We start from the raw sequence: 10639 nt of genomic DNA on the forward strand, positions 1-10639 counted from the left end.
ACCTTGGAGGACACAATGCGGTTGTCGGGATAACGCTGAGGGATGTACGCCTCAGCTCCTGGAGGGGGTTCTTTATGCCCGATATACACCGTCCGACTGTCCACCCAGATCTCCTCCCCGACACACTGCAGAAGAAAGAAATAACATGCAGATATAAATAGCAATAGAAGGTAGGGACAAGAAACTGGGTTATAGGGCTGTGCGATATGACCAAAATCTCATATCCCGATATTAAGACATCTATTGTCCGATAACGATATAAATCACAAAAATTTAACATTTTCTATAAATTCTGTAAATCTCGGGCAGTTCGACTTGCGTGAAGTGTTTCCAGCTGGGCGTCGTGTACCTGGAGTTGAGTGTTTTAACTGATGCATGAAACTATACATTTTTAGACATAAGTTGTAACGGCGCCGTTTTCTTTGTAAGTATTTATTACACGGCGTGCTGCGGGGAAAAGCCTATTCTAACGTTTGAGTCTAAAGTTTATTTTTTTTAGCACCTGGCGGCTCTTTTTTTACTTCTCATCCGTAAATAATCTGCTCTTTCACGTGATTCAGTTTATTTTGAAAAGTCTCAACAGGCTCTTGAGCTTTATTGTGAAAGGTTTATGTGGAACAAGCGGACACGCGGTGGTTTTACCATCGTTGTTGCTAAGGACAACACATAAAAACAAACGCTTGTCTGTCTGTAGTGTGGTTCTATTAAATATAAGAGAAAGTGAGAACTTTAAGAAATTAATATAGCCACTACAGTGACCATCAAAATAATGAAAAAAATATTGCCGTAAACAGTTTATTTTGCAACACCACGAAGCAAACGATAGCGTAAAATGAAACAATAGATGCTTTTATATCTTCATCCGATATATATCGTTATATCGAACAGCCCTACTGGGTTATATCACAAAGTGTCCGATTACAATTAATGACCTCCTTGCTATTATCTGGCTTACATCAATTGAAACGATGCAGCTGAATAACACCAACATTTTACCAGCACCTCCTTAAAACATGACTTCACAGCGTGGAAGCATAGTTTACCGGTATATGAGCAGCCAGTATACATTATTGTAGATAATATACTTGCAAACAGTATTTATACATTTTTTTGATTAGAATCAAGAAAAACAGAGTCCTAGATGAAAAACTGCAACAGAATGTTACACAAGACTGTGTTACACGACTTCTGTGACTTCTTTTAACAAACAACTTTACAGACAAGACAAGCCAAATTGAAGGATGTGTTAATGTTTGTGATGCGTGTAGGTGGGTTCGGCTCTGAGTCACGGTAGAGTGGATTTATCATTTATCTTTTTCTTCCTGCAGAACAGTCAGGATATTCTGCAGTCAGCCCTCTGCTCTCTTCCATCTGCACAGGTCCAAAACACAGCTATGTTGTTGCTCTTACAATTTTCAACTGATTCAGTGGCTTGACTTTAAAAAATTAAATACACATCAGTTCCCGTGCATGCAAACCATCCCCAGGGCTTAACAGAATGCACTGTGGGACTTCACCGCAGCACATTTTTTCTCAGAGATGTCCCACATTAAAAGCTACTGCAGTAACAGAGCTCTCCGAGACAAAACAAGAATCACGAGACCAGGATTTGGCTGTTTGTGTCTACACGAGTCCTAATGTTTTGGCCTGAGTGGGCACCGTTAGTGTAGACTTTGGCAAAGCGGCCGACCTGACACAGCTCAAAGCAGAAGTGTTGACCATTAGCAGAAAAGTTCTGGAACAAGCACTTTAGAGGAAGTAGCGCTTCACTGCTTCAAACGTCCTCAACATTTTGGCAGAGACGTAGCTCATTATTGTCAGTGAGAAAAAAAAAACCCCCAACTTCTAATACATTTGTGCTCAGTCCACAGCACGTACATGTCCCAAATGTGTTTCCTGTCAACTTAATCCACAAGTTTTAACAAGTTTAAGATCAAATGAAGGTTAATGCAGCATCACAGTGAATTCAACGCAAGATGAGACACCCAAATAGCTAACTGCAAAACTTAAAAGCAAAGAGACCCAGATCCTGGCATCAGACGCTTGGCAGTGAGATAAAAATAGACACAGATCCAACAGTGTCAGCCGACTGGAGACCCCTCCAAACTATTACGGGGTGGGGGAGCAGCATGACCCAGACAAACACTGAAAATGGAAAGAAACCGAAAGAAACTCAAAGTAAGGCAGAAACCGAAAGCAGCAAAAGCAGAGAACAGGAAGAAATCAGCAACAACAGATTTCTACAGAAGAAAAAGGGTAACAAGGACAAAGAAAAGGATGTATAGGGAGAGTAACGGGGAGAGAAGGTGGGGCTGAGGGCAAAAATAGAAGCAGTTGTCACTGACATGATGCAGCATGTGCGAGTAATCTTTCATTTATTTATTTTTTGTAAAGGGAACTGACCAAATCAAACAGCTGTCCTGGTAATATTAAGCCACCTAACCTTGAGCCTTAGTTGTTTACTTTAAACGTCTTATATATACCCGACATAACCACGATGTGCAAAGGAATTTCATGTTCATGTTAATACCAAAACAACAACAACAACAACAACAACAACAACAAAAAAAAAAAACTTGGTTACAATCAAACTCTCTGACCATACAGTACATTTGATGGTTTAATATTAAGAGCAGTGTATTGGACCAAGGACGGCTTTGTACAATTTGTTATAGTGCTTGCATCAAATCAAGCTAAGGATGTGATCCATTCAAAGGACAAACCGGGGATCTAAATGGGAGGCTGGAGAATAGAAAGCACTGTCAACTAAAAGGGCAAATTCCAAATACTTCTAATTTGGCATTGCAGGTTTTTCCTGCTATAGAAAGGGCCTTTGGTGGGAGGTTCACTTTATTTGACAAGAGGAAGCTACTTTCAGCTGGTCCCTTGTCACATGGGGTAGTTCCACATATTTGATTTGACAGAGTTTGGCTTTTTGAACCAGTGACCTTTCAGTGGCCAAGTAAATGCATAAACCATATGTATTTTTCACCTTAATTGACAGCAATAAAGACACCAAGCAGGACAAAACATAAACTACAGGAGTAGATAAAAGTCTGAGCCTGGGTCACCTGATCCAGCCCCAACTATAGGTTTGATCGAAAAGGAAGTCTAATCATGTATGAGGGTGGTTATCTTCCAAATCTAAACTGAGAGCTGATAACACACATGAGAGGAGGCTGATAGTTGAAGGTTCTGGCTCCCCTTCTACTTTTGGTAACTCACAAAGTGCTCAGTTGTGGATAATATGGTGATATGAAATCTTTACGACGTGACTGACCCTGATCGCTCAGGCCTTTAAATGTGAGGAGAAGGACTTTAAATTCAATTCTGGATTTAACAAAGAACCAGCGAAGAGAAGTCAGTAAGAGAGAAATGTGATCTGTCTTCCTGTTAGTGCTCTTGCAGCAGCATTTTGGTTCAACTGGAGACTTTCCATAAAGCTATCAGGAAAACCCGACTATAAGGAATTACAATAATCTAGCCTCAGATTCGTTATGCATTAGTGGGAGTTCAGGTTAAAGTTTTGCACTGTAATCAGGACAAATGTGGAAAATGGTCATTGCTATTTCAATGAAATTGCTCGCTTACATCTTAAACATTCTAAATATTTACTTCTGTCTATTTCTACATTAGTTCAACCATTCTTCAAATCCACAGCTCTCTGAATTCACCATCCATCTCCCCCATATTTCTATCTGCAGTGTTTTCTCCCTTTGTTCCTATCATCTCCTGGCAGCGAGTGTCACATTATGACAGCGTGACTGTGGGAGAGGGATGGAGGAAGACGCAGAGAGATTGCATTGTGGTGTGCAGTTATCTGATCATTAATCCTCACTGATCCGTATCAACCCGTGTCCCACAGCTCCCTCTTCACTCTGCTGCTCCAACAGACAAAGTGGCTTGGTGGCTGGTAGCAGGACATGGAGGCTTTGTCTTTATTAACAACCCCAACCAGCAGAGCGACGGGTCTTACATCACCATCAATCATCAACAATGACAGGATATACTTTATTACAGCAAAGAATAAAAAATTAAATTAAAGAAACCACCACTACAACTTTCCCTTTTATGTTTCTGCACTGTGTGAAGCACTCCTATTAGGTAGGTGCTTTGCCATTTGTTTATAATTCGAAATGCTGCTTTAGAAAGCCATGAGAGTATTTCCAGATCTAGCATTGTGTAATAATGTGCCTACCATTCACACAGGCTTTGCTCCATAAGCACTTAATGGCACCATGAATGCATACATTTTCATTACGAAAACGCCAACTCGACCCCAGCAGTGCCATCTATGCCACCTCTGTGATGCGGTGCCTTTCTACTAGAGAGGGGCAATAAAAGACATACGCCATTAACTGGCTTGATTATATGGTCATGTCTCATACTTCCTCCACTGCCGAGTCATGCTGTGCTGCACGCAGCATGTTTAGCAGTGATCCTTCATTAACCGACAGATCAAATTCCTCTGAGCGAGCCTTACCTTAATGAACTCCTCATGCTAACATAGAATGGACAACGTACACAACTCCAGAGCAGGACGTGATGCTGTTTAGCTTTATTCAAAACAGAAGCTAGCGACCATATTATTAAGCAATTTTAGCTCGTTTTAAAATATATATTGCTACAGAGCCTCAGAAATGTTATCTTTGAGTATTAGGTGGATGCTACAGTGACTCCATGCATAACTGTCTCTCATCACCTGGTGCATTTCTTTAGTTTAATTGGCACGATTCAACTTTTAATTTTACTGCTGCTGTAACCCATCGATATTAGCCATCTAATGGACTCTGTTGCACTCTAATGAGCAAAGCAAGTAATTCTGTGTAAATTTGGGGTGGTAACACTAAAACAAATGCAATAACCTATTAACAGAGGCTTTGAAGTCTGTTGTCGCACTGAACATGGATAAGAAAAAGGAGCCTGAGGATCTTGATCAAAAAAAAAAAGACACTCATTAGTCACTGATCGCCACAGCAATACAGTACGCAGAGACTTCTACAGCATGTCTGCAGGTTCATTAGGCAAAGAGACAGATCACAGAGGCTTCATTATAATGGCTGCTGATCGAACATGTAAGATTTTTTCCTCAATTTAATGCTCTGATACAACATTAGTCAAGTGATTATGAGACTGGATTAGTGTCCCAGAAAATATCCACAGTATCCTCTTGGTGTTTTTTTATTTGGTTTAATGAGACTTATTAGACTCTGTTGTTTATCAAATTTATTTTTGGGGGGTATAAAGTGAAATGAAAAAGGAAGTGGTAAAATAGGGAGAGAACATGGCTCCTAAGGACAATATGGGCATTTAGGGATTCTAATCATTCATTAAAAATTGTGTTTGGGACAAATAATTATACAGGCGCAAACAAACAAGCAAAAAAGGGAATGGTGACCCTTCAGCCCGCGCACAGCATTTCAAAAGCATTAAAGAGCCACCGGATACCTCATAACACAAACACCGGCAACATTATCAAAGGATAAATATGAGCTGATTACTTTAACATGACAACATTTGTATTCCGCTGTTGTCCCAGCTTCCTCTCCCACTTCAGCTCGCTGTGATCCAACAGTTACATAAGTCTTTAATCCAGCTGTGCTACTTCTCCTCTCCCTCTCCTCTCTCCTTTTCCTCCTGCCACCCTAATCTGCATCCCAAAAAAAAAACAAAAAAAAAAAAAACCCTCTCATTTTGTCTGCGTTTAACACTGAGACGATAATACAGGCTGGAAATGGTGTGTCATAAAGAAAACGTTGTCTTCGGGTCATGCTGCGAGAATCAAAAATTTAAAAAAAAAAAAAAAAATCAGTCTTATTTGCCAGCACAAAAGATGTGTGACTGCTTCCTCTGATATGCACACAGATCAGCGGGCAACGCTCAACCCCAAACACAAATCCTGTGTGTTTTTGTCACCTACAGCTGCCATTGCTCCACCAGTGCCCCGTCTCCAAAGGGTGCAGCAGACAGGAATAGACTGCCCTTAACTGTTTGTAGCAGTGATGTGGCAAACAGTAATCTAGCAGGCTGTGTTCTGCCTTTCAACACCAGTCAGGACTCAAAGGGCTGTAAAGTTGCTTGAAACCCTTCTTAAGCCCTTCAGCGCGCACGGTGCTGCTGGCACCTTTTTAATCAAAAGGGAAACATCGCTGGCCTTTCTCTTTTTATCTGCTGATTTTGTGAGAGGTCTCAGCATGAATAACAGTTTACATTTAGAGATAAGATAGAAGAGGGTTAGGATAGCAGGGGGGCAAGGGTAAATTACAGCTATATACAGCACAGTGGCAATAAAGCAGATACGGTTTCAAATATTGAGACCCTGATAGATTGTTGTGGAAGTTAAAAGCATGAGGACATAATTATGCTATTACATGGCATCAGCTATTTCTAATAAGTCCAGCCCCATACACACAAGCACTATCTTATACAGATTATGACCTCATGCAGTTCTCACAGTTTGCAACAGTCTAAGGCATCACTCCATCTCTATTATTACCAGATGAGAAAAGGGCGCTGAAGAGGAAGGGGAGCGGAGATCGAGAACACACATAACACACACACTCAGAGCACAGGTGGTCCTTTTACAGATAAATTTAATTATAATAAAATCTCTTCCTGCAACGACTGCTAACATACCAGAAGAAGTCTGTGTGCACACTCATGCACCTATCAGCCTCTATATCTCAATGCATGAGGGCTCAGCCATTCTTTTATGCAAAAAAAAAAAAAAAAGTTTAACAGACTTAAGTTGTTACGCAACAAAAATGTCCCAATTAAACGTCACGCACCACAAAATCTCATGACACCACAGTTTTCTTTCCCGATATTGTTTGCCATGGTGCACAGGCTCAATTCATCCGCAATTTTTCAGCCAGGGAAGAGGTGAACGAGCATGGCTGAATGCAGTGCATTCCGAGTTTTCATCTAATTATAAAGGCGTATGCAACAGATCTGAACTATTAAAGCAATGAGCAATATTGTTTTGAGGCATCTACAATACTTTGTAGCGTCACTGACCAACTGCCAACATGTTTCAGTGATTTTATAGTTTTTAATGAATCTCTGTTGAAACAAAGACACCTGAAACAACAATGAAAATTTGTATTTATTTATTTTTAATCTCTAACAAAACTAGGTTACACATATATGGCATTGCAATGCTGTCCAGAAAAACCAGGAAGCTCAAAGAGCAGAGTAGCAGAAATGCTTCAAGCAAGAAATCCTGAATTGATGACAGTAAAAATAAGGAAACTAGTTGCAAAAGCAATGGCTCAAAAACCTGCCCTGTGGATTAAAGTGGGCTAAATCAAATCTGCATCCTCTAACGGCCAAAGAACATGCACAGTCTTTCTTTAAACAACACTGATAAATAATTAGAGGGCCGGCTACATTTGGGCAGCAACCTCAACTTGGGTGTACTTGGCTCCATCTGGACTAAATAAAAAAGGTTTGGACCCTGTCCTCATCTCATGTAAGGATGTAAGGTTTGTTCTACTACGCACCCTCATTACCCGAGCATCTGTTATAATACGGCAGGGTTAATAGAAGGTGATACACAACTAATAGGTGCCAAGGCAGTCATCATCCATCCCTCCAGTTGCAAATCAATATGCAGAGGATTTAATTTGTGATTAATTGCGTGTCTATTTAATATTGCAGGATGCAATTGGAAAAAAGAGCGAGGGATCGTAATGATGATGACCTCCCTCCCAGATCTGATTTCCCCTGATATTAGCCCTGCTGAAACATCAGTCAAGCTCCACGCACACTGTCGCTGGCCTGCTTCGCGCACATGTGCACACACATAGACACCAAGGGGTACGAAACAGGTTTGAATGATGAGAAAGATAACTCGATACACGTCACTGCACCTGAGCCAGATTTAAGGTCACGGGAAAGGGCCACAGACGGTAGCAGATTTACCAATGCTCTATACGTACACAGTCTGATGAGCATCACTGGGCCTGTCAAAGCAGGTTCCTAATAGTCATTTTTTTTCTCCTCTAATTCAGGCTCCCACCGACCAGCTGCCTCATGTCCGGATAGATAATCAGTGGCTGTTGATGACAGAGACTGAGACCAGGCTAACCAGTAATATTATTACAGCTTGCAATCATTACTGTGTGGATATTTCCTGCTCACAAGCAGACCTGATTGCTCATTAGAGATAAATGTTGAAGCTTTGATGGCCTCGCCTTTCTTAGAACCTCATTAACTTAACCTGAGCAACTTCTATCAAGCTAGAGGTGTAAGGCACGGCCTCTCACTTCTTTTGAGTCCCAGCCACGAGGAAGTTTAGTATGCATGCATGCATTTTTTTTCTTTAATTCTACACATTCACCAGTCATCACTGCATCTGTAGCTACTGGAACATTCTCCATTCAGCTCCACAAAAACATCGCAAAGCCCACAGCCACCGGCCTGTGCCAAAAAAACAAAACAAAATAAAACAGCTAGAGTCAAATGTGTATTATTGCAGGAAGTTATTTATCACTCTCACACAAACCCTCTGAGCAAATGTACAAGCAACACGGTTTTAGGTGCAAAAACCAAAGCCATGAAAACGTGTATCAGAGCACTTCCAGTCACCGAGCTACACTTGTGTGACAGTGTTGACAGACACACTGGGGGCCTTACGTATCTGCTGATGATATTCCGGAGCAGGCTGAAATCCATCCTTTACACGGCTACACTGCGCGACAGAGACGTTCAGCTCTCCCTGGATGGATCTTCGTAAGCGCTACCTCGTGTAGATCTTTCCACGAGGATCCATCGCTCACCTCCTCCACCGTCGCCGCCGGGTGTCTGCGATAACGAGGAGCAGCGGTCTCTCAGTCACTCGGCTGCTCTGATTTTCATGGCATCCCTGGGAAGAGCCATGCAGCCCCCGAGAAATTACAACGACCCCTCACCAGCGCTGCTGGCTACATTTTACACTGAATCTTCAGCGCTTGCAAACCTCCAAACCCGCGGGTGTTCTTGCAGGGTGCTCTCCGTGTGACGAGTTCTTTTATTCTTGCAGGAGACGGTCCCTCGTGGAGTCTGTGTCCTGCTCTGTGTTCCCAGCGGTGGCCCTCGATGTAGCGGTGCTGCGAAACGTCCAAAGCGCTCATCTGTCAGATGACTACGCTGCGCGTGCGCAATGGCATGTCTGGCGTCTCCCGGGATGTTATATTGAATGCTGCACCGAACGAGCGATATCCACATGCAGAAGCACGAGAGGGAAGAAAACGAGCACAGGTCCAACATCATAAACCCCACGTCCTGAGATCACAGCACGATTAAGCCTGTTAGACCTGGACAACTTTAGGTCAGTCTGTTTTAAAGATGGACCATTCAGGTGGAAAGAAATGCTTACTTAAATAAATAAGTAAATAGGCATAATCAAAATTAGAAAATATTCTACTAAAATTCATACATTCAAACTGCAATCACGTAAAAATGTACATATAAAATAAGCAGCTGCTCCTCTCCATTAGTAGACTGTTATGCAGGAAAATGGAATTTACTTATGGCATATTTCAAGTGCTTATTACAGAGTGCTGTGCAAACTTTTTGACATGCACAAATGTGCAAACATTAATGGAAATGTAGTATATAAGGCAATAACAGATTTTGTACAAATGTAATGAGCTTGAAGGTCAGTATTTTGTATCACCATCGTAATTCTTTAACACAGCCTGAAATCTTAGACAGGCTTTCTTGTAATTTCTCAAAGTAGTCTTCTGGAATAGTTGACATGAACGACATTCAAAGCCCTTCTTTGGACACTGCCTTTTGTTCTGTTCTCTTGACAGAGAACAGAACAAAATTCTTCAATACTGTTAAAGTGCAGGCTCTGGGGAGCATAATCAGTGACTGATAGTGTTGCATTGTATGATTTGTCTGTCTGGGTATGCTTTTACTGCTCTGGCAGCATACACTTTCCAGATGTTATATCACAGTGGATCAAAATCTGGTGGTACTTTTCCATCAGGCTTGACAAGATACCCAACACTAATGGCTGCAACGCCTCTCCAAACCAGGACAGAGCCTCCACTGTGTTCTACAGATGGGTGTAGATGGTCACAGCTGTACCTCTCCAGACCTCCTCTGCACATATTTACAATGATTTGAATTAAAAATTTGGATACATCACTCCATAAGACCTGTTGCCACTGTCAGCATATCTCCATTCCACAGCTTTTTTTAACGATAGATATGCCAGGTTGTCAGATGATAGCTTTTTGGGAATCACCTTGTTGCTGCAGTATTTTATGCCTCTCAAACTATGTTAACTTTAGATTCATCAAAAAATGGGAACAATTATGTGTTTTTGCAATAGGCTGCTGGTAACAAAGTTCGTAAACATACCATTTAAAATTGGTTCTTTGCTAGGTTGTCTGTTATGTGTAGAGCATTCATCTGAAAATGCTCAGGTACAAGGACTAGACAGAAAATGAATGAAAAAGCAGCCAATGCCCATAGAAAAAGTTGGCTGACTATTGCTTTTAAAATTTGAATCTGCAATTATCTCAGATTTACAGCTATTTCAAGTACAGCAATTAAGCTTAAGTTCAGAAAAAGACCATTTAATTCAGATGTGCCAAACATACAGCAAAGCCAGGTCTGCGAAATTATCCAGTCCTGAACACTGGAT

At 41.4% G+C, this 10639-nt stretch overlaps 1 protein-coding gene across 6 annotated transcripts in view; it reads right to left on the reverse strand.

Annotated features, from left to right (window-relative positions):
• The window catches only part of LOC146650906 (phospholipid-transporting ATPase IH-like), a 32937-nt gene extending 23829 nt beyond the window's left edge, over window positions 1–9108 (reverse strand). For 5 of the 6 annotated variants that reach the window (XM_085384094.1, XM_085384092.1, XM_085384095.1 and 2 more), the window contains exons 1-2: window positions 8638–9108; window positions 3–125 (exon numbers count right to left, since the gene is read on the reverse strand). In XM_085384094.1, coding sequence (XP_085240220.1) covers window positions 3–125; window positions 8638–8676 — 162 coding nt within the window. In that variant the 5' untranslated portion in view covers window positions 8677–9108. The remainder of the gene's footprint in view (window positions 1–2; window positions 126–8637) is intronic. The other variant, XM_085384093.1, reaches the window with a different exon arrangement.
• Between the last annotated feature and the right edge of the window lie 1531 nt (window positions 9109–10639).

The sequence above is a fragment of the Rhamphochromis longiceps genome, linkage group LG16 (genome assembly GCF_057381845.1).
Source record: "Rhamphochromis longiceps isolate RC_006_pf linkage group LG16, R_longiceps_female_GT1.1, whole genome shotgun sequence".
NCBI lineage: Eukaryota > Metazoa > Chordata > Actinopteri > Cichliformes > Cichlidae > Rhamphochromis > Rhamphochromis longiceps.